Raw genomic sequence first — 25,286 nt, forward strand, 5'->3', positions numbered from 1 at the left:
AGGCATGTTTTCGGGTTGTCTGCACGTCCATTCGTCCGTCCATCCCGTTCTTATGAACACAATATCTCAAGAATTCGTTGAGGGAATTTTTTCAAATTTAGCACAAACGTCCACTTGGACTCAACAATGAACTGATTAAATTTTGGTGGTCAAAGGTCAACGTCACTGTGACCTTGTCTGTCGCATTCTTTTGAATGTGATTTCTGAGGAAAGCCTTGAGGGATTTTTTTTTTCAAATTTAGCACAAACGTCCACTTTGACTCAACAATGAACTGATTAGATGTTGGTGATCAAAGGTCAATGTCACTGTGACCTTGTCTGTCTCATTCTTGTAAATGTGATTTCTCAGGAAGGCCTTGAGGGAATTTTTTTTAAAATTTGGCACAGACATCCACCTGGACACAACTATGAAATAATTAGAATTTGGTGCTAAGAGCTCAAGGTCATGCGAGCTCACAAAATATGTTTTTGGCCATAACTCAGGAATTCATACGCTAATTATGACAAAATTTTGCATGAATGTCTAATAGGATAAAATAATGAAGCGATGACAGTTTATGGCATTTTCATTGTAACATCATGATGTTCTGTAAACACACTTTTCTGGCCATTATTCAACCTCATATCTCAGGAACAGAAGGGGAGACTGTTGGTCAAATACTTAACTGGTGACACTAATCTTGGGTGCCCACCTTGAAACTGTGCTGATTGTATAGATCTTCTGTGCTGTTGTTGCATCCATGTTTTCATAGACATGACTGTAAAGTGTAAGAGAAACATGACTGGTGTGTGGAGGCATACAACCATGTGATGGTAATTCTAGTTGTCAATGGAGTATGGTGGCTTTGAAGCAGGCATAGGTGGGGAATTTAGGCCATACAGCAAGGCAAGGCACTGAAAATATTCCATACACAGCGCACATTCAAACCGTTATTGTGTTTTCTGTAGGTGGCTAAAATACCTTTACATCCACACATTGACTTAAAAAAAAGCAGATAAGGCAGGTTAATGGAAGTGGGGACACCAAAAGATAAATTACAGTAGTTTATCACTCAACTCCTGAGAGTCACTGAACGTCAGAGTGATGAGGGTGGATTTTTATGCCAGGGTGCCTGTTTTTATGAGCCTCCATCTCTCTGTCCTCTGTCTCCTCAGGCATATCCAGAGCATGTCAGAGATAAAGACAGATGTGGGACGAGCAAGAGCCTGGATCCGTCTGTCCCTGGAGAAGAAGCTGCTCTCCCAACACCTCAAACAGCTGCTGTCCCGACAAGCCTTAACCAAGTGAGCACACATATGATCAACCAAACTCACACATACACACACTTTGTGCTTTTGATAGGTGAGATTTATTTCCATGTTATTCTCTGACAAGTAGCTGGACTAATATCGTTGCATGTGCCAAACGATGAGTTATTATTAATTAAAACAAATTTAATATTATATCAAAGTTGTGAAGACATCCTTAGATTTGACATTACAGCTTTTGGAGAAATTCCACTTTCTCTGTGAGTGCTATTAAATCTCTTTGTCATCCATCTCATGGGAGACTGTGGCTGCTCTTTATCAGGTATGATAAATAGATATGATATGTATCTGACAAACCAACTATTTGTTCCCATCCTTAAAATCTTTTCTCTTGTGAGCGCAAAATATACTGTTTGAAAATTTACTCACATGGATCATAGACCTCACACTGTGTAGCTTGTCTAAAGGCTCATTTATGCTCCCTTTACGTATGAAAATGTATACGTCCGTTTCAAACGATGTTACCGTCACTGCCCACATACTTCCATGCGCCCTTTACGTTGGCATGGATGTTAACCAATATATCCACCAGGAGGCAGCCCAGCGTCAAAAGTTTATGACAACAACAAACTCAAAAACACACATGGCGACTGTGGAGGAGATACTGATAATGTACCTCTTGCATAAAAGACAAAAACAGAGGCAACGTTGTAGGAGGCGGTGGTCGGTGAGGCTGTTAAATACATCGTGACTGGAGGACGGAGAATTCTTTTCTCTAGTACTGCCGATGAGAGAAATTGAATTGTTATTTCTTCTTCGTGTCTCACTAGAGCTACGTATCGGGTAGTGACAGCAACATTGTCCCCACGGTTCCCGGTTGTACTGCTTTGTTTGGCCCGTATCCGTAAGCTTTATGGAAACGTGCAGAAATACGGACGAAATGAACGCGGAGCACGGACAGAAGACTCCGTCCGTATCTGGATCCGTATTTAACGTTGAGCATAAATGGGCCTTTAGTAAGCTTTGAGTAAGCCTCACTGGGGTTCACTTGGCTGGAATACACTCACTGCTGCCCCTTGTGGAAGATTACGGTACAGACTTGTACAGTGAGTGTGTTTCTCCCCATCAGCCACCATAGGCAGCAATGAGCATATTTAAGCTGCATTCACTTAACAGCAATGTGTGTGCCAAAATATGAAGCTGACGAGGAAGTGCCAAAAACTGCAGTTCCTCTAATGGCCACTTGAGGGCTGGCTCGAAGAGCGAGTCGATCCCCGTAGCTCCCCATGTTAAAATGCCCAACTTTACAGCTGAAATAAACATGTTTACAGCCTGGTACAAAAAATGGTTTTGCTGTTGCAGGCTTGGCAGCATGTCTGTCCATAATAAACAAAAATCATTTGACAAATCTCGGTATTTAACATCCTGGACGTGACCACAAAGAACAAAACTGTATGCATCAAGAGATTTGTGCACCTTGAGTTATTCCCTCATATAGACACTTGGTTTTTCCACAAGGTATATGAAGATGTCCGGCCACTGTAACTTCTACTGCCTTTTAGTTGGATCCTTGACCCAGTGTCCCAACTCAGGGTTAGTTTGTTAGTGCAAGATCATAGACACTTAAGTATACATCCATACATTATGATCTATGTGTAGTAGAAAATAAAGTTTTGTCTTCATTTCATTTAATTATAACATCATTATATAGGCTATTGTCTCAGCAGCCACAAGTAGATCATAAAGTCATGGATATAAAAACAACTCATTGCAATCAAATGGGAAATGTAAACGTTATATTTCTTTTTACGTTTTATTCGGCGCTCACATCGACACCACTACCGTCCCTTTCTGCCACCAGTTTTACACCGCCCACAAAATGTTATCACTGTGTACAAACAAAGAAAGAGTCTAAAGTTACCATATTCTATTTTTTTTAATTTTTTTTTATTATCACAAAGTTTAACAAACACCTACAAAAGTCACATTGCTTCTTCCTCTCTGGTTTACTTGTGATAGAAGCAGTTAATACATGCTATCCCATAGACAAAATAAAATATTAGAGATAGCCACTGTGATGTCATCTATTGGTTTGTGGACTCCCCTTTTAAAGCCTTGAGTCTGGCATTTTAGCCGTCATCATCTTGTGAAGATAACCCTAACTCTAGCTGCTAGCTTGGGTAGCACGGTGCATGTACATCTATGATTTACTGTGATAGGACTAGTGCTAAGTACTGCTAGCAAAAAAATGGGCTTCAAACCATTGAAAATAATGTGCATTTACCTGAAAAACAACATTCAACTCCTCAGAACGTCTTTTAGTCCACTGAACAAGACTTTTTAGGTGACCAAAACATTACAGTTAACTCTCATGAACTGTAAACACGCTGATGCTGGGAATTGACTCAGTTTTAGAGCCAGCTTCAAGCACTTGTGTGTCATTTTTCAGCCCCAGAGGCTGACGCTTGGGCTATCCATAGCCAGCACCTGACCTAACATGAGAACTTATCCAAACACAAATCTGACACATGCTGAGAAGTTCTTCAAACATATTAAGACAGTAAATAGTAATGATAGTAATAATAATAACTTTATTTGTATAGCACTTTTCAAGCTGAAAACACAAAGTGACACTAATAAAACATAAGCATATACATATGCCTACACCGACATATTCACTTAAACACATATATACCTGTAAAGTTTGAACAGCAGATGGTAATATTCAGATGGTGATGGAGACATCCTAGTGATACTTTGGTGTATTTGAACCTGACCTGGCTATGCTGTGCTGTGGTTTTTCTACAGGAAGCTGTACAAACGTTACGCCTTCCTGCGCTGTGAGGAGGAGAAGGAGCAGTTCCTCTTCCACCTGCTTTCCCTCAACGCTGTCGACTACTTCTGTTTCACCAGCGTCTTCACCACCATCAGTGAGTTCCCCCTCTGCTGCATGTGACCTCTGACCTCTATTCACCTGTCTCCTCCTCTGTACACCTCTTGTACATACACTGCACGCTGTACTACTGCAGGAATGTTATTTGTTATATGGAACAGCTGTGGCTTTAGGAAGCTAACTAATCTTACCACTGGCACCTTCCTGTCCACCAAAAAACAGGCCAACTCCATGTCACTCCTCATCCCCATACTTTCCTTCAGTGCTCACTCGTAAAAGGGAAAGTTAAAGCCAACCCCAGAATCACTTTCATTTTGGAATGAGCTTTGTTTGCTTGCTGTTTGTCCTTGCTATATTTGCATTTTTTTTTTTTTAGTGCTGTATTCACAATTTTTATAGCTTGCTCTTGGTTGCATGTTGCTGGCGCCTGGTCACTGCTGTGCTGTGTCTGTGTCTGGGAAAGTCCCAAACATAGCAAAATTATTAGAAAATAAGGAAATACAGGCAGAGGGCAGAGTAAGTGATGATTGAGATGGATTGCTTTTTTGTAAGTCTATAAATTGTTGTTATGCCTTTGCGCAATCGAAAGCTGTAGCCAGGGGCATTGTTTTGGGTTGTACGTCCCATTCTCGTGAAGGCGATATCTTAAGAACACCTCGAGGGAGTTTTTTCAAATTTGGCACAAACATATGGACATATGGACTTAACAATGAACTAATTCGATTTTGGTGGTCAAAGGTCAAGGTCACTGTGACCCTGTCTGTCTCATTCTTGTAAATGTAATTTTTCACTAAAGCCTCGAGGAAATTTCTTAAAATTTGACACAAACGTCCACTTGGACTGAAGAATAAACTGCTTAGAATTTGGTGGTCAAAAGTCAAGGCCAGTGTGACCTCACAAAACATGTTTTTGGCCCTTACTCAAGAATTCAATGCTAATTACGACGAAACTTCACACAAATGTTTGAGAGGGGTTGAGAAAATCATGCGTAATATACATTTAAAAGTTGCGTTGATGTAGTGAAGTTGATGAGTAAAATGTTTCCGGTGCTTAGAACAAGGAGGGATGAAATTATGAAGACAAGATGTAGCTTTTTAAAAATCTGGAATGTATCCTCACTGACTGCTGTAGGCATCTATAAACCACCACCTGCAGAACATCTAAAGCCTTGTGTATTACCATAGACTCCTCTTCCCGCTTGTTCCCGTCTGAGTTACTGGGTTAATAACAGATGAATGTGGATCAATGGCTGGCTGAGCTATTAGTATGAATAAACCATGAGGATGTATGTACAATTTAATCAAAGATTTAAAACACAATGTATTATTCAGCTGCCAGAACAGCTGAGCCTCTCTATCAGATAAATGAACACTGCGCATGCGGACTGTGCATGTGTGCAGCCACAGGTGATGCTTTGAAGTCTCTGATGTGTTATTCTGTTTCCTCCCTGCTGCAGTGTGAATCTTTGGTTCCATAATTAAATTGACCCAGTTAGATAACCTAGATTGAGTCTAATGAGCATGTTAGTGTTTACTCCTCTGTTCTGCCGCTGACGTGGTGTTCCGTGGTGTTCCCCTGCAGTGATCCCATATCGAGTCGTCATCATCCCCATCAAAAAACTGAGCAACGCCATGACCACCTCCAACCCCTGGGTGTGTGTGTCAGGAGAGCTGGGAGACTCGGGCATCATGCAGATCCCAAAGAATGTCCTGGAGATGACCTTTGATGTGAGTAGTGTGACCTAAAACTCCTCATGAGCTGAGCACTCAGTCACTGGTTTGTGGAGTGCGGTGCAGTTTGGGTGATGTCTGCTTTTGTGTGTCACTTCCACTCTCTCTGTTCAGCTCCTTTGTCACTATGACATCATCACACTCTGCATGCTAGCAGCAAGTACATTAAAAGAACTGCAGGTAGTTTTACTTTTTCATTAAAAGGTCATTCCAGTTTATTTCAAAGTTAGATAGACTGGTCATTGTCACACAGTTATCAGCCCTATCTCTCACGACTGTCTGTTGTGAACATTTATCACAGTTTAAATCCTAAACTCCTGCTTCAAATGTGAACTACCGTACTGACTGTAGTTATGCTCACATACAATTACTAGTTACATTTCAGGTGTAGGCCTACTCACTTTCAGTTTGACCTCCAAATGAAGTGGTTTAGATAATCTGAATTAACTGCTGGTTTGTTCACAACCCAGAGGTGGGACCAAGTCATTAACTTGCAAGTCACAAATAAGTCTCTAGTCTTTGCACTCAAGTCCCAAATCAAGACGGACAAGTCCTAAGTCCTTAATTTTGATGTTTGTGTCCTAAACAAATCATAATGCACTTTTTACAAAGTGTAAAGCGAGATTATACTTCTGTATGGAATCAGTGCCGTAGCGACAGATTTATAGTTGTGCATGGGCTCTTATGCAGAGCCTATGCCGAAGTCTACACACATGGCCCACGCCATTGTGAGTATTTATACTTGGTGCAGTTGTGTGTCTTTGTTGCTTTGCAGTTACACCTCCAAAACACTAGTAGACGATGAGATTTCTGTGACGTGCTATAGAGTCTGATTGATTAAAAACACACCTGAAACACACATTAAACATGGCTCAATAGTGACATTATCAAATACAGGTACACAAATCAGCTCCATTAAAACTCGCCAGATTCACTGACAAAACACTTGTATTTTGCTGGACACACTTTCCCCACAAATACAACATGCCATAGCCTAACGACTTTCTATTTTTGTAAGCTGAAAACCATGAATGAATGAATAGCGTTAATGTTAGCTGATTCAGGAAATGAAGGCGAATTAACTGATTTGTGGAACACTTTTGAAATAATATGTTTTTTAAATTGTAGGTTTCCAACGTCTTTCACGGCAAACTGACTTCCTGCACAAAGTGTCAACCTGCCGCCGTGCTCCAGTTATGAAAAATAATTCATAATTAGGGATCCTGTGTATCTAAAGAACATATTTACCTCACAAAAAATAAAGAAAATTGATCTGACCAGTGGAGGTGATGTTAAAATTACCTGACCTACTTTAGAGACATAAATCCATTCCCAATGGGGCTGGAGACTTCTTACTGTCCTTCTCACACTGCATGTCTGTTCAGATGCATGTTGACACAGGTGATGTTTTTATTCCGTTTGCATGCGGACATTTTTGTTTTCGATTTTGAGATCAACACGCCTTCATTTTGATGTCCATCCATTGTGTCCTAATAAGTGTTTTCGTGTCCCTCAGTCTGCTTTCAGGCCTCACACACACATCTGCGCCTTGTTCAAGGTTAGAGGAAGCCCCTGCTCCCTTTTCATCCATCTCCCATTATCTCCATCTGTCTCTTTAGAATGCTTCTGTTCCAGTTGTCCTGCTGCCCGTTTCCCCTGTTGGCATTGCAGTCATGCAGTCAGCCTCATTTCACTTTTGAGTGGGTTGTAGTTGGCCTTTTATTCTGTTAAAAAGTGCTTTAAGAATAGAACAGCACCTTTAATTCAGCTACAGTCACACCCTTGAATCTAAGTGCTGTCTGTAGTATATTTCATGCCTGTACTGTAAGTATGAGCACTGCTTAAAACTACTAAGAGATTGGGTTATAGATAATTTAATGAAGCTAAATGCTTTGACTTACTAAGTGTGGAAACTTCAGCACAGTGCATTCGGGGATAGCATCCTTGAAAAGGTTTAAGGATTGAATCCAACTAATTCTTCTTCATCTTCTTAATAACACACTTACATTGAACTACCCTAAAACTTCATTTAAATGCCAGGTGCCTTTTACTAGCCCGATGTGGCTACACATTTTGACAAATAAACTCCAGTCTCAATTAGACTCCCGGTCTTGTTGCCAAGTAGTTCATTGTTTTTATGGAAGTTCTCCATATGTATAAAACCAGGTTGTTGGCGACCTGAAATTATGTATTCATTCCTCAATTACCCTGTAAGCTATTCATATTCCTTTAGTCCATAAGGGTCCTCAGATCAAAAGAATCAAAAGTGTTTTTCATAAAAATGAACCCAAGTTGGGAGTATTGTTTTAACAGGATAAAGTGGTGTTGTGTCAGCATGTCAGGAGCTGTAATCCTCTAGTGCAACAACTCTCTTGCTGATGCCTTGTCTGTTGGAGCTAGATCAAATGAATGATTCATAGTTGAGATGTTATCTGAAGCCTAATTTTTAAATAAGTAATATTCATACTGGTTTAATAAACAGTTTGATTGTATTTCCCAACCTTTGCTGAGCAACAGTTTTGTGTGAGAAGAATTAAGGCCTGTCTTATATAGAGGCCTGTCACAAATTTAAACAGATAATAACCTGGGCTATTAACTGAAGTTTTACGGTAACTGAGAGATCTATTCACTTTAATTTAAAGACAGTCCAATATAATCATTCTGGAAGTAGGCACTTTTTATGTTCAAGGGCAGACAGCAGCAGCACTGTAGTAACAGTCCTGTACATCAGGATACACCGATAAAGTATAGAAAGTAGGATTTGATATTGCATTATGATATTATTAAAATGCTTTGCATCAACTACATTTTCTCTCTGGTGTGTGTGTGTCTGTAAACAGTGTCAGAACTTGGGGAAGCTGACCACTGCGCAGCTGGGTCATGATAACGCTGGCCTTCTGGCTAAATGGCTGGTGGACTGTGTCATGGTGCGCAATGAGATCACAGGGCATACCTACAGGTGAGTGCAGCCTGTGTGTTTTTAGCCGTGCTAGCAGCTCAGGATAGTCGGTCCCTCCACCACTTTGGCCCAGATTGAAATATCTCAACAACAGTCTGATGAATTACCGTGACATTTTGTACAGATCGGTATAGATAGATAGATAAACAGATATCTAAGGTCCCCAGAGGATACATTCCAACAACTTTGATGGTCCTCTGACTTTTCCTCTGTTGCCACCAGCAGGTCAGAGTTTTCACTTGTCAAACATCTCAACATTGACCACATGGATCAGCACAAAATTTTGTATAAATATCCACGGTGCCCAGATAATTATTCCTAACACTTTGGTGATTACTTGACTTTTCCTTTAGTGCTGAGGTTGACGTTTTAATTCTTTATTGAAATATCTCGAATATCAAAGTTCTTTTTAGAAAAATGATCCGTTTTGGATCCAGAAACATAAACTCTCTTCGAGGTTTTTGTCCTTTTCTAAAAAATACACACTACATGAATATTAGGGGTGGGGTGAAAAAATTGATACAGCATAGTATGGCAGTATTTTTGGTTTGGCAATATCTAATCATCTCACAGTGCTAAGTATCAATTTTTTTATCATATAAGTTATTAATATTACAAATGCAAACAACAAAAGGTCAAGACATGGGGGAAGTGAAAAGAAAAGAAATAAATATAATGTAGTAACAAGACAAAAGCAGGTCCATCTAAACCCTTCAGCACTTTGTTGTCTCCATCCCCTCCAGGTTTCCATGTGGTCGGTGGCTTGGTAAGGGCGTGGATGATGGCAGCTTGGAGAGGGTCCTGATCGGTGAGCTGGTGGTGCCTAGCGGAGAAGACGATTCTGGGAGAGGCTGCCGTACACCCCCCCTGCAGCGCTCGCCATCCCAGACCAGACGCATCAGCATCACATCACTGTCTGGACGAGGATACAGTCAGTATCTGTCAGGACTCACATGCATCAAATGCTTTCAACTCCTGATAGCTGCCAACTCAGATGCAGAACAATTCTGACTGTAAATAGTAGAGTTAATGTAGAGAGGACAAAATAACTAGCAGGGAGTTTAAAGTTTCATGTAGCACCTGTTTTTTGTATCGTTGCACAGAAGGAAGTGTGCATCTACTCATGGACAAGAGCCTTGTGACAGTGCGAGATGTGAACATTAATGGCGTCCTACTCAGCTGAGCTGTAATGTTAGCTAGCTTAGTGGTGCTAGGTGAACTAGCAGTGGATGCACGCTTCCTGCTGCGTATTGATACAATTGGCGGGTGTAGTTCAGTAGACAGAAAGTAGTTCCTACATCAAACTGCTCTAGGTCTGTGGATTATCTTGAGTAACCGGGTCATGATTTCTGGAAAGACACATTACTGTGGAGTTTTTCAAATGCATTTTTTTGGCACTTTGAGCACCACAAGCAGAGTGCCGTCTTGATTCATTATATTGATGAGAAGGCAGGCATCTCTACAGCCGATATCTCCAACACTAGCATGACACTCTTTTCTTAATTATAGAACCAACATCAGCACAAATCCAAGAGGCCATCGGGGAGGCTGTGAATAACATCGTCAAACACTTCCACAAGCCAGAGAAAGAGGTGAGTGACTGATCTCAGTCTCAGTGGTGTCTGCCTGATAATGAATGAACTCATTTTTTAGCAGCTTCATCACTGCTATACTTTCTCTGAACCTTTCATCATTTAATTCTGTCTTCATCCACTGACTGTGTTCATGATGTAGTCGGTAAAGTGGTGTTTTATAGCTGTTCTAATGGCAGTCCTACAGCCACAGCTCACTAAGTGCTCTCTGTCAGTGGACTGATGGAAAGAGAGTCAAGAGTGGAGAGCAAGAGGCCATGAACCAGACAGCACTGGTTTCATGTAGTTAGAGGCTGAAAATCTGCCACAGTGAAGCCAGGAGAACACTGCAAGACTCGAAATCCTATAAGACGGTAAAAGGATTTGTAGCATCAGCAGTCTCAGAGTGTAAGATCATGTTCTGGGGCTGTCCAAATGTTGGTTCCTAACTAGCCCAATTCGGATAAACTCCTATAGATTCATAAGGATTTCAGTGCTAACCAGCTGCACCTAAGGCCCTGTCTACACCATGACATATGGAGACATTTTAACACTCGCCAGCATTAACCTGCTGCCAAAGTCTCCTCTTGTTGAAAAGCTAGTAAAGTGTACAGGCGAACAAAACATTACCTTTTTCAAAACACCATCCGGAGGTCTCATCGACGTTCATTCCCCTTCAATATAAGGGCTCAGGAACTCACTCAGTGATATGAGTGATGCTCTGGGCATGCGAAAGTTTTCCTTCAACTCATCATTAACAACAATCCCACTCTGGGAAGTGTCCCACCATCTGCTGTTATATGACCGGGCCTGATCCAAAACCGTTGTTTCTGGTGGACCAAATAAAGCGCAGTAGATGACTCCGTTCATCTGTGACGTTGTGCAGCAATACTAAGTTTAAGTGTAGTCATAAGACCAAGCGGTGCTAACCCAACATAAACAAACCACCATTTGTATGCCTCCGTGCCAGCAATAGCCCTGGCCGGAGGCACTATGTTTTTTGGGTTGTCTGTACATCCACACTTATCGTGAACGCAATATCTCAAGGACACCTGGATCTTCACCGGGACTCCAAAATGAACTGATTCGATTTTGGTGGTCAAAGGTCAAGGTCAGCCTGACCTTGCATCCATCTCATTCTCGTGAAAGCAATATCTCAAGAACAGCTAGAGGAAATTTCCTCAAATTTGGCACAAACATCTGCTCAGATTCAGTAATGAACTGATTAGTTTTTGGTGGTCATAGGTCAAAGGTCAAGGTTACTGTGACCTTGCGTCCATCTTATTTTCGTGAACACAATATCTCAAGTACAGCTTTAGGGAATTTCCTCAAATTTGGCACAAACATCTGCTCTGATTCAATAATGAACTGATTAGATTCAGATATTGAATTGGTGACACTAATCTTGGGTGTCCACCTTGAAACTGTGCTGATTGTATAGATCTTCTGTGCTGTCAGGGGAAAGATGTGTGTGAAGCATCCATGTTTCCACAGAATAATCTTTGTAATCTGGGAGAGAAACTTGACTGGTGCACAGAGGCGTACAATTACAGGGCAGTAATTACACAATACACAAAGCAACAACGGGCATGCATGAATTGAGGAACTGACAGAATGGTTTCCCAAATGCTCCATTTTACATGTCCATACAGATACACAGTAACTGGAGTTTTAAAAAATCTTCACCTTAAAAGGCATTTTAAAACACCTCAGTTTTAGGGACCTAAAACTCAGTTTGTGTGTGGACGAGAGGCCAAAACATAGAGGAAATATACTTTTTCAGAAAATGTCTGTATATATGTAGACAGGGCCTCAGTGGGAGAGAAGTTAGAAGTAGTCCAGGGGACTCCTGGCTCACTTAATTCTACTCTTGGGCAGCGGGCAGCTGCAGGTGGATTAATGAGGATCTAACAAAATTGGCTCTACAGAATTACTTCATAAAAGGATTAGGACTTGATTTGTTAACTGGACAAAAATCAAAAATTTGTGACTGTTAGTGATGAAGCTTCAGTGAATGGTCAGCTGAATTTGTAGCATCCCTCATCTTTATGAATCTTAATAGAGAGTGTCAGCTCAGTGTTTATCTGTCCAGCCCACAGCTTCTGGTTCACTCTCACTGCTCTCCTGTTGTTGTTTTCTGCTGTTTTTTGGAGAAGAAGCTCTGAAAAGTCACTGTACGCTACAAACAGCAGACACACACAGTTAGCTGGTAAATATTTAGCAGCTGAATATAGACTTAGATTCATCGAGTGGACACAGACACAAAGACTCCAAATGAATAATAACATTGCTGTGTAACTCATGGATTAGTCATTTTGCAACTGTCTGCTGGCAAGTTCAACATATCAGATAAAATAAGATAAAACTGTATTACTCCCACAGTGGGGAAATTTACATGTCACAGCAGCGCAAGAGTCAGAGGCAGAAGATAAGAAAAAAAGTCATTAGGTGATCAATGAAGTGAGACAAGACAAAAACACGGCAAAAATACATATAAGATAAAATCATATCGTTCTGTATACACTATATATACTTTTTATTTATATAGATACTTTATGTTCATAATTGACAGTGGCACAGGATAACTTTATTAGAATAAAATGGAAATATATCAGTATTGCAGTAAAATATAGTAAAATATTGCACAGTAACAAACTTCACAGGAATGTTGCACAGTATAAATAGAAAGGATATGTGTAAGAATATGTAGCTGAACCAAAAACAAATCAAAGTTCCAGCTCACACCAGGATACTCAGACTGACACTTATTTTATAAACAGCTTACATTAAAAATAAAAAGGAGCAAACGACACGTTTCACCTGTTGCTTCATCAGATTTGCTCTGAGCTTAACTGCCATCAGGTGTGTCTTTTAAATCATCACCTGGGGCCTGTATCACGAAGCGAGATCAACCTTTCCTGGGTTACCCAGACCTATCCTGGGTTGACTAACCCTAATAATGGCAATCAGGATAATCGGTATCACGACGCTGGATATCAACTCGGTAACTCAACCCAGGGTTGCTTTATCAAGAGCCGTGAACGCGCATGCAGTTGACCAGTCACAATCATGAGAGAAGCGCAGTGTCACTGAAAATCCTCACAGAGCGCCGTATGTGAGGGGAAAAAAGTATTTCTCGTGAGGATCAGAGATTAATTCTACTAAAATATGAGGAGGAGAAAAGCAACATTACAGAAAAGGCCAACACCGTGGCAGCTGCAGGAGGAGGAAACATGCGTGGCAACGCATAACAGGATGAATAATGTTTAGTTTTAGTTTAGATTAGTTTATTTGTACATAATGTTAAAAACAGACAGTATAAAATTTACAAGATTAAAAAAAAGAAAAGTGCCGGAGAGGTTAGAAGCCACTAAAAGCTTATCAAAGAAATTCCCCTGTCAAAACATGAATGAAATCACATAATAGAGAAGGAAAAAAAATGGTTAAGGAAAGAAGAAATAGAGGAGGAGAGAGGGAAAAATCAAGACAAAACAAGGTAGCAAATAAAATTAAGTGTAGGTTAAATTACTCATCACTGGTTCAAGTAGCTACAGTACCTGTACCTGTACATCTGACACTGATCACACCCTTGAATCCCATGAAATCAATGCTGCGCAGATGAATTGTGTGTATTACAATTATCGTCTAACATCATTGCGTCTGATAAATAGGTCTTCTTTGTCATAACATTATATGCTACAATAAAGCTTAAAGCTGACGCCACAATTAAATCATATCAACACCAAATTGATAGTCTGAATAAAATCATCCTGATATTGAGCTGAGTTAGAAATTAACAGCTGCGCAAAAATATACCTAGTCTCCCTCTTTAAAAAACAAAAAGGAAAATCCCTCAAACACCATGAAGTGTAGACATGATAGGCTACTTTCCCCATTTCCAGCAGCAAAGCTGTCAATTAGGCCCATTATCTTTAACAGGGATCATTTCCTCCAACAAAACAAAATGTTGGCACTAATTGCTTTTTGAACAGTCTTTTCACTGTCTGTTGTTCTTGCTTTCTTTTCTTTTTTATTGTTCAAAATAAACTTTCAAATCAAAATCAATCAAATGAATTAAACTTCCCGTCATGACTGGGCTGCATTTCTGTCAGCGGTGTCATTTTTTCCGAACAGCTGATTGGCCAGTGGGTGGTGCTTTTTATAGGATCAGATTCAACCCTGAACTTACCCTGCTCCGGAGCAGGATAGCCATTCAGAGTAAGTTACCATGGTGATCTACCCCGATAAGAACTGAACCGGCTTCGTGAGACTGAAAACCCAGGGTTAACCCTGAAGTTACCTCGCTAAGACATTAATCCTGCATCGTGATACAGGCCCCTGCTGGCAATCAAAGAATCAGACAGGTGCACTACATAACATCAACAACAAAGGCAAGAGCAACTATAATTCTACCATACAAAATGTCATTATGAATATTATTCTCATTATTCATGAGATAATGAGAGACAATTAAACTTAGGTAAGGATAAGAAGATCCAGATGGCATACATTACTGCATACATGCTTGTTTTTAATGTAAGCTGTCAGTACAATAAGTGTCAGTCTGAGTATCCTGATGTGTGTTGGACCTTGGATTTCTTTTGGTTCACTGGGGTTTATCCTGCACAGGCTGGCACCCAGGAAAGAGGCACACCTAAGCAAGGGGTATCTTCACTTCTAACGATATTTACATGTATATGTATACAGACTGATATAAGAATATGAATATGATGTAGTGTTATATTATGACAGATATAAAGATATAAAGTGTTACACAGTAACACAGTTTTCCCTGTGGTCTGTCTCTGCTATTGCTGGTTGTTGACAGTCCTGTTACGTTATCCCCACCACTTGTAGTCACCATGTTTTTCACGTCAGCTACTTTTTCCATCAGTGCAGACTGACCTGGTGGCGCGTGCTGTGTGCTACTTACAATGCATCCTCAATACAGCCTCTCCATCTGAGTTAAATAGGAAGATGAGCATCTGTTTTTTATATGGTATTGAAAATGATACTGTCAGGATTTTACCCTTGTATACCATAATAATATATCTATACAAGGATAAATTTGATTAATAATTATCAGTAATGTGGATATAATGACCAAGTGGGTCAATAGAACAGCTAGAACAGTCTGATAAGTTTAGAAAATGACATCAATTAACTGTAATGCAGCCTTTAAACCAAGAAAGACAACTTACCATGTTGTCATATCCAAGCTCTAAGACCATGTCTAGTCTTATATCATGATGTCTGTATAATATTGATATATTGCCCAGCCCTATATCATAGTATGTGTACTAGTAAATATAGCTGTAGACCCACAGTAATTTTAAATTAAAGCACAGGCAGAGTTTATGTAGAGAGAGCTCAGTTGCCTCTCCTCATCCTGCTGATTTGTGTTCTGTGTGTGTGTTTCATGTGTTGCTGTTTGGCTGTGTGGCTGCAGAGAGGCAGCCTGACCGTCCTGCTGTGTGGAGAGAACAGCTTGGTGACAGCTCTGGAACAGTTCTTCCATCACGGCTTCAAGTCTGCCCGACTCTTCCAGAAGACGATGTTTGTGTGGGACTTTGTTGGTGAGTGTGGAGTGACAGTGCCACCTGCTGCTGAGAAGATGAAATGTTTATTTGGCCCATTACAAGAGATTTATGGGGAAATGTGTTAGTTTCACTTTTTTAAAATCTAATTTTATTCATTAAACCAGTTTTTGTTCATGCATATCCATCTGTGTACATTTTTGTCACATGTATATTGTTATTATTTAATAGTCTGCTATATGTCTGCTGCAGTTTTTTGAAAAGACTTGTGAAAAGGGAAGGAGTTGCATCACTGAAGTATCACTGAAGAGCAGTTTATGTCTGGACAAAATGAATATTTGTAGAAAGTTGTGTTAGGTGACTGTATAGAACACATGCCCAGTGTTCTTCACTCACAGCAGTGTTTGTTTAGCTGCTAAAGCACAGTGTGAAAGGAAACATGCCCTCCTTTCCCTCTGCAGAGAAGGCTGTTGCCTACATGGAGTCAGCTGACCAGATGGGAGACCTTCAGGAGACCGCCGAGCCCCTGGGGATGACCTGTCAATCACTCTGTCACTACGTCAACGCTATCAACTCCACCCCCAGGAACATTGGCAAGGATGGGAAGTTCCAGCTGCTGGTCTGCCTCGGAGCCAGGTACACTGCTGTTGTTCAACTACGTGGAACGTGTCTGCCCTCCTTATAATGAATGCAGGTTAATTGGTGACTCAAATTGCCCGTAGGTGCGGTGTCGGTGGCTTAGTGGTAGAGCAGGCGCCCCATGTACAAGGCTGTTGCCGCAGCGGCCCGGGTTCGAGTCCAGCCTGTGGCTCTTTGCTGCATGTCACTCCCTCTCTCTCTCCCCCCTTCACGCTTCACTGTCCTGTCAATTAAAGGCAAAAAATGCCCTAAAAAATATCTTTAAGAAAAAAAATTGCCCGTAGGTGTGAATGTGAGTGTGAATGTCTTTATATGTCAGCCCTGTGATAGTCTGGTGACCTGTCCAGGGTGTACCATGCCTCTCGCCCAATGTCAGCTGGGAAAGGCTCCAGCCCCCTGCGACCCTCAAGAGGATAAGCGGTTACTGAATGAATGTAGCTAGTTACTTAAGTTTACTTAACACATACAATGATGCATGGACTATTACAGTTTGATTACAGTTGATTGTTGAATTGTGTATGGGCGTGTGCAGGTATTCATAATGCATCATAAGCCGCATCAGTCAACCTTTACTTTATAACTAGTGAAGAGGATCCATAAGACACTTGACACTTATAATTCATCATAAGTCACATCTATAATGTTGATATAATGCATCAGCAAGCATTATTATGTGTGTTCGTGAGTGTAGTCATAGAGCATGATAAATGCATTATAATGCACCATTAATGGCCCTATAATCAATCAGTCAATCAATCAATTTTATTTATAAAACCCAATATCACAAATCACAGTTTGCCTCACAGGGCTTTACAGCATACGACATCCCTCTGTCCTTATGACCCTCNAGGAGGCATCTGGCAGGACCACGGCAGCAGCACAACCACACACGTCACACTATCCAGGCACCGCTGCAATATGAGTTAATCTGAGAGACAGTGGAGCACAAAGGCTCCGGAGAAGAAGCCGAGTTAGTGACATGCAGTACGGCCGAGTTAGCGAGATGCAGTAACAGGACATTAGTGTAAGCAAAGGACAGAGAGAGAGAGAGAGAGAAGGAGAGAAGGTGCCCGGTGTATTATAGGAGGGCCCTGGCCTAAGTCAGCCTAACTAGGGGCTGGTACAAGGCAAGCCTGAGCCAGCCCTAACTGTAAGCTTTATCAAAAAGGAAAGTCTTAAGTCTAGTCTTAAATGTAGAGACGGTGTCTGCCTCCCGGACCGCAACAGGAAGATAATTCCACAGGAGAGGAGCCTGATAGCTGAAGGCTCTGGCTGACCATTTAAAGCATTATAGATGTGGTCTTCATAGAAAGTGTTACCAGATTTTTTTATTTTCATTTTTTTAGGTCAATTTATTGAATGGGTTAAAATAATACAGACACAAAAAAAACCTGGAATCTTCAGCCACATATAAGCAACAAATAAGCTACTCAGATAATATCATTGTTGTTCAAAAGGGGTAAGAAGTTAAAAACATTTTTGGTCCTATCCTTTTATTTTCTATATATTAAAAGAAAATAAAAATTCAACAGTCATCAACATCGGTGACATTTATCTCAGTTGGCATCCTGCACTACATAGGCATTCTGCTGAGGGTCAGTATGTACTGATGTATCACTCCAACCACAGATGTAGAAACGTCATTTTACTATTTGTTCTGCAGAGACCGGCTACTGCCCCAGTGGCTCCCCCTGCTGGTGGAGTGCCCGGTGATCCTGAGGATGTATGAGGACACAGCTTTGCTCAGAGACCGCACCACTGTCAACGCCCTCATCGGAGTCCTGGAGACGCTCCATGACTTTCCCATCACACTGGAAGCCTCGCTGGTCAAAGGCGTCGACCTTTAGCCCCAAGAGACACCACTGGGCTGCAACTCAGCTCTACATTTTCCCTCTAAAACTTCTCCTCACTACCAACAACTTCACCCACCCTTCCACTTTTAGCCTCTGGGATTAGACACATGACAAGGGAAGGAGAAAGTGAGGGACAAGAAATGAAAACTGAAGAGACATTTGGTTACCAAAGCAAAAAGTTCCACTGCTTCCTGTGAGAGTTCAGGGCTTTGGATCAGCCATAAGCTTGGATGCAGTATTATTACCCCGCCTGTGGCTCTGAAAGACCCTTTCTAATTGAATTACAAGCAGTGCTTAATCATGTTTTATTTCATAAACTACAAATCCCAATTACCTTACATTACTGTGTAGAATTTTCCAGAACAAACTGTGTTTAAGGTTGATTTGCTACCTTCCCGGCAGCCATTCGTGACACTTTTTTTCATTACACCAAAAATCTTGAAGCAACGTAAAGCTCACTGTAATCCATCAGAGTATTTCATATTTTTCCTACTGTCAAGCCCTATAGTCCTGCTGAAGCACTGTCGCCTCACAGCAAGAGGGTTCCCGGTTCAATCCCGGGTGTCGGAGCCCCTCTGTGCGGAGTTTGCATGTTCTCCCCGTGTCAGCGTGGGTTCTCTCCGGGCACTCCGGCTTCCTCCCACAGTCCAAAGACATGCAGACTGGGGATTAGGTCAAATGATAACTCTAAATTGTCCGTAGATGTGAATGTGAGCGTGAATGGTTGTCTGTCTCTATGTGTCAGCCCTGCGATAGTCTGGCTACCTGTCCAGGGTGTATCCTGCCTCTCGCCCAATGTCAGCTGGGATAGGCTCCAGCCCCCCCATGACCCCCAAGAGGATGAAGCGGTTAGAAGATGGATGGATGGATGGATGGATGTTGTTTAAAATGTACCAACATGTAATGCTGATGTAATGTTAAGTGCTAAAAACAGTAAGCTAATGTTAAGTTAATGTTTCTGCAAGTTGATTTTCACAGTGTACTAAAAATAACTGACACAGTGGCTGCTTGGAGGGAAGAAAATCAAACAAACATAAAGTACGCTTTGGAAAATTGCTGACAGTATTGTAGATTTAAAAACGGGGGGGGGGGGGGGGGGGGGAAACCACTGATGTTTCTTTAAATGTAAGTAGCAGCAGAAGACATGGTAGCTGTGTAGCCTAGTCTGCCTTCAGAAGGTACAAAAACTGTGTGATAGATTTATTTTCCTGCCTGCAACTGGCGATTATAGCGCCACCATCCCTACACCCATGTTAGCGTTAGCATTAGCAAGCATGCCTATGGGACATGGAAAGAAGAGACTATCTCAGGAAGAGACTGAGCGATCAGTGACACACTAGAACGAGGATTCTGTTCTGTAACCTACTGAGTGTTACAGAGTCACCAGCTCTCCATGCTTCTCTTTCTTTTGATTCACTGGACTTGTGTTGGGCATTTTCTCTTCGTTCAGCCTACGGATGAACACAAAAACTGATGTCAGTGATGTGGCTCAGAGTCTGGAGCTGAACCTGTGGCTGTATGGACATTCCTACTGAACTACAGGCACCAACCTGGCTGTTTAAAATGCTGTTTCCAGTGTGTGTGTGTGTGTGTGTGTGTGTGGTTCAGTGTGTGTCATATTTCAAGGATGGTCATGCTCTGGTGCATGTTTTTGCCCTGCATTTATTTTTATATCTTTCGACTTAATGTTTTCAAAGTGATCAACTGGTTTCTGTAGTGTACTGTAACAGAGTGTGTGTGTGTGTGTGTGTGTGTGTGTGTGCGTGTGTGTGTGTTTGTCCTGGTAAGAGTGCATGTATATCCTGGTAAGAATGCGTGTGTGCCTCAAACATTAATTTATATTTTCCTAACAGTTATCAATGCCAATATTGTCACTTCAGTAACAGATTAAATGTTCAACAAAATAATCTGAAGTCAAGGTTCACTTACTAGCTTCCTCTGGTGGTAAAAACTATAAAGTGGACCTTGAGTTATGATTATTTTGGAAGTATTTTTCCCAAGGTCAAGAGAGAACTTTTACGCAAGTAAGCAAAATGTTCCTGTTTCTAAATGAATGTAGTAATGACTGAGATAGAAATGCTAACAGTAGAGAGTTTGTAGAGAATCAACCGCTTGCAGTTTGGTCTACCTATGGGACATGTTTACATTAGCATGATGCATTCACTTGAGAAAAACAAATAAATCTCTGTTTTTGTGTTTTTAATGATATTATTTTAGAATTCTGGGAAAAGTTTTCATTGAGGAAAAAGTTCAGCTTTTCTTTTAATCAAATTTTTTTTCTCAGATTCATTAGAAAGGTTTTCCAAATTCTCTTCTTGTTTTTTTTTCTGAATTTACATTATTGTCTCAGTTTCATTAGAAAAGTTTAAAAAAAATCTGCTTTTGTTTTTCTGAATTAACATTTCTAGGTCAGATTCATGACAAAAGTTTTTTTTAAAATTCTGCTTGTTTTTTCCGAATTGACATTTTTATGACAAATTCTGCTCGTTTTTTTATTTATTCATTTATTTTTTTATTAATACTTTTGACTTAAATTCAGAAAAACAAGAGTTTTTTTTTTTTGTTCCATTCAAACTAAAATGACTGTACTCTCAAGTGAATGCATTAGGCTTCAATATGTTGCATGAATCCTTCCATCGATGTGCTTTCAGTATTGTAATGCAACATTTATGTCAAACTTAACAGCAGGTGTCAGTAGTTCTTCCGTCTTGGACATAAAAATAAGATAGCTGTAATGCTTAAATTTTAAAGGTGTTATCCTGTTTTGGTTTTTTTTGGCAACTAATCCCATGACAAGACCAAGACCAATAAGGTGTTAATGTACGATCATACGAGTGAATGCAGACAAGTGACTCATCTGCGGAGGTCATATTCGTGCCTAATGTGGGCAGTGCTGGGTGTGATGAACACAGAAAGCTATTCCATTTTCAAATGTCTAATGCTTGTGTCCGACTCACTGCCGGTCAGACAGCATCTCTCATGTGGGGTGGTTTGTATTTTTCATGGCCATTATCTTTCAGTATTGGCAACAATCAGTGTCTCCCCCACACATACTCCATTGCTATTGGTTGAGGCTGTGACTTCGCCAGTCAAAGTCCACCAAAGTTAAACTCCACGCAAAGCGAAGATGCAAATTTGCCTTGCTTCTGCTAGCAATGTTTAGTTCGCCCCTCTGCTCACACTGAATGGAAGTAAACTGGAGGCGAATATTCACTAGTGTTAATTTCACACGTGACTGTAACCTTAGCCCATTTCAATACTTTCTGACTTCCCTGCCCTGTCTGTTAGAAAAGGCATAAATTAAGGATGCATGATAATTTCGGTATGTCATTGGCATTGGCAGATATTGGCTTTAAAATTAACTATCAGAATCAGCCAACATGCTTTTTCTTATTTTGCACAATGAATGAATATTACATACATTGAAAGCATCCTATTTCATGTCTCCATCTGCTGGTGGAAAAACATAGATATACAGATTATCGGCCAAATAAGTTGTTATATATCGGCATATCAGATATCCGCAAAAAATCCAATATCGTGCATCCCTAACATAAATCTTTAAAACACAGGAGGAAACGGTACATTTGTTGGGGACTATTTTCTGCAGTGGATGAATACACATTTTGTTCACAAGAGGGCATTTACTGCAATAGGACGTTTTTTCTTTTTTTTCTTTTTTCTTTTTTTGGCACATGGGTATTACTGTGTGTGTTGGTCTTTTCATGGGATTTGTTAAAATGAAAACTATATTAGTCTTATCCTTTTATGTTTTAGCATACAATGGATTCATTTGATACAAGTGTGTGATGTTACAAGCCAGCTGATAATTCCCATATTACATAAATGCAACATGACTTCTGTCAGATTCCAAGGGAGGAACAGGAAGAATTAAACTCAACCTTAGCAGCAGCCAGCAGAGATGAGTGGTAACAACTATTTTTCGTTCTCCTGTTTAACTTAAGCTGCATGATAGATTTTGCCACTGTAGAGACTTACCGCCGTCTAAATGAACCCTTTCTGAGAAATGGTGTAAATATTCTCATTAGTGCATGTTGACATGTAGACTGAGATGTATTTATCGTGACTCTGGCTTATGACTTCTAGATGGAAGATGAGTTCTGAGGCGATAAAGTCTTTGCAACCCCAGCTCCCTGTAGTATTTTTCTCTCTGTGGTGTATTGAGTGTGAGGGAGCCACAGTCTGTCATGATTTGTTTTGAATGTCTTGATTTCATGTATTTATTAATTTAATGTTAATCCATGGCAGGCAGACAGCAGCACTGGTATTTTCAGGTTGATGAAGCCTGTGGAAACATTCATGTCTTTAAAGCAGTAACCACTATTTCCACTTGATGTGTTTTTATTATGTTTTAACCCTGTGTTCTCCTGCTGCTGTGCCCCTAATGCCTCACCTTAAGGACTGTCCACAGTTCCAAAGCACAATAACAGCTCCCCCCGTCTCATCCTGGACGTGTCTGTCTACAAACTTTTCCGCAGACGACTCAGTCTACAGGGCAGATTTCTGGAGGAGGAGATGCATTTTGGACGATTGAGATTTCTCCTGAGACTACTGCACAATGCTTACTGGGTGGATTACACACCCAAGTCATTACATGAACACTTCATGTAACGAGTGGTATTAACCCCGAGTGGATCTGCTCAAACAGGAAATGCTATGGACAGCGACCAGACAAATGGAGTTTCACGTCTGTTTTGGACTGACTTCTCTGTTCTGATATTTATTATGCATATTTCAATAAAAACACCCAGTGTGTCAAAGGTTTCAACCGTTTGTGTGTATGTCCATGAACTACACTTTATGTGAACAGTGTGTCCATCTTTTACAAATGTTTAAGGTCCATTGTAGGATTTAGGGGGATCTGAAATCAGAAATGGAACTAATATGTTTCCTTTAGTGTATAATCACCTGAAAATAAGAACAGTTGTGTTTGTTACCTTAAAATGAGCTGTTTGTATTAACATATGGAGCAGGTTTTCATCACGGAGTCCACCATGTTTCTACAGTAGCCCAAAACGGACAAACCAAACACTGACTTGAGATAGGGCTATTTGCGTAGTTAGAAGCCCATCTGTGACAAGCGCTGTCAGAAAAACACAGATTTTTAACGTTAAACTGCTTTACTTAGTGTTTGAATCAGCTGATCTGTCTGTTTCAGAGAAGAAGAGACCTCTGTGAATAATTCAGCTGCTGGTTAAACGTCCTAGGCCCCATTTCCCAGAGCCTTCGTAGCGCTACGTGCATCATAAGTTGTATCTTAAGGTCTCTCTTAAGTTTACGGGCTGTTTCCCAGAGTCTCCTTAGTGAAGCTATATCTTCTGAAAGGTATAGAGTGGTCTGAACCACTGGTAAGCTGTCCCTTAGTGATGCGCTCTGTTCATCCTGTCACAGTTTGAGCTTTATTAGGCCAAAATTATGCTTTTTAAATGGACAGTTGCAGTATAATTCACATCTAGACTCCTTGCGCAAATTACATCATTAGTTTAAAATTAACCATGAAAAATAATAATGAATATTGAATATTATGAATATATAGGTTTATTTATTCATCCATTCATTCATTCATTCATTTAACGGTGCTAACTAACTGAGGATATCTTTTTTCTGACTAGACCACAGGCTGTACCCTCCCACTATATACCGAAAATCTGACAGATACTTGACAAATTGATCAAATTGAAGTCTAATGAGGCGCACTGGAAACTAATCAAGCGGGCAGCACCAGCTATATAGGCGATCAAGCGCGTCGCCTCTGCTTGCTTCATTGTAGACAAGATTATGGCTGCATTACAGAGTATCGTTGCGCTCAATCAACTGAACCAAAGGCGTCGCCATCTGCGTAGCCATTTGGTTCATGTTACCTGTGAGCTCATATAGGCTATATGAACCAATCCCAGTGCGCAATAAATTAAATTGGTAATCGCATGCATCTGCAACAGGGGCGTAAATATAGACAGTGCAGGCGGTGCAGTTGCACTGGGGCCCATGGGGTGGAGGGGCCCGACTGCCACCTGGAAATACGCCCATGTTCAAAGAAGAACTCACATTAAAACAAAAATGGTGCTATTTTCCACATAATACATGCCCTAAATAAGGCAAACCCATCTCCATCATGGTTTATTGGTTTTGTAAAACAGTGTCAATCTAAAACAAATTATAAACTTATTCTACATAAACTATATAAAAAAGTATAATTTACCAATAAAAAACTATCAAGTTAAACTAATAATTTCCTATTTTCTTTTGTAGATTTGTCTTATACAGATATGTAATGATGATTGCTGGTAATATGTATGTTAATGTGTCCAATATCAAGTATCTGCAAGTGGATATACCACAGAAGCGGCAGTAAGACACACTGTTGCTAAAATATACACCTAAAACTCTGTGTGTGTGTGTGTGTGTGTGTGTGTGTGTATGGGGTGCCGTTTGTAAAGTGTCTCACGCTGAAAATAACATCAACATTTTGCCACATTTAGCTTCAAACAAATATTTTTTAACGTCACCTTTTACCACATTTACAGCAATATTTGTTAACTTAGAAATATATTAAATAGTTAAATCTAAATATTAAATGTGGCACCTAAATGTTAAATGTTAAATCTAAATATTAAATCTAAATCTAAATGTTAAATCTAAATATTAAATATAAATATAAATGTTAAAACTAAATATTAAATCTAAATCTAAATCTAAATGTTAAATCTAAATGCTAAATATAAATATAAACGTTAAATCTAAATGCTAAATATAAATCTAAATGTTAAATCTAAATATTAAATCTAAATCTAAATGTTAAATCTAAATGCTAAATATAAATCTAAATGTTAAATGT

At 40.2% G+C, this 25,286-nt stretch overlaps 1 protein-coding gene across 4 annotated transcripts in view; it reads left to right on the forward strand.

The window, feature by feature from the left end:
- Positions 1 to 23,215, forward strand: part of LOC126384769 (DENN domain-containing protein 5B-like) — a 123,293-nt gene extending 100,078 nt beyond the window's left edge. For 2 of the 4 annotated variants that reach the window (XM_050036043.1, XM_050036045.1), the window contains 10 exons: positions 1,156 to 1,284; positions 4,057 to 4,178; positions 5,723 to 5,868; positions 7,388 to 7,429; positions 8,712 to 8,830; positions 9,574 to 9,761; positions 10,340 to 10,422; positions 15,851 to 15,977; positions 16,400 to 16,574; positions 18,241 to 23,215. In XM_050036043.1, the coding sequence (XP_049892000.1) occupies positions 1,156 to 1,284; positions 4,057 to 4,178; positions 5,723 to 5,868; positions 7,388 to 7,429; positions 8,712 to 8,830; positions 9,574 to 9,761; positions 10,340 to 10,422; positions 15,851 to 15,977; positions 16,400 to 16,574; positions 18,241 to 18,424 (1,315 nt within the window). In that variant the 3' untranslated portion in view covers positions 18,425 to 23,215. The remainder of the gene's footprint in view (positions 1 to 1,155; positions 1,285 to 4,056; positions 4,179 to 5,722; positions 5,869 to 7,387; positions 7,430 to 8,711; positions 8,831 to 9,573; positions 9,762 to 10,339; positions 10,423 to 15,850; positions 15,978 to 16,399; positions 16,575 to 18,240) is intronic. The other 2 variants (XM_050036044.1, XM_050036046.1) reach the window with 1 other exon arrangement.
- The last annotated feature ends 2,071 nt before the right edge of the window (positions 23,216 to 25,286 follow it).

This window comes from Epinephelus moara, chromosome 23 (genome assembly GCF_006386435.1).
Source record: "Epinephelus moara isolate mb chromosome 23, YSFRI_EMoa_1.0, whole genome shotgun sequence".
Taxonomy (NCBI): domain Eukaryota; kingdom Metazoa; phylum Chordata; class Actinopteri; order Perciformes; family Serranidae; genus Epinephelus; species Epinephelus moara.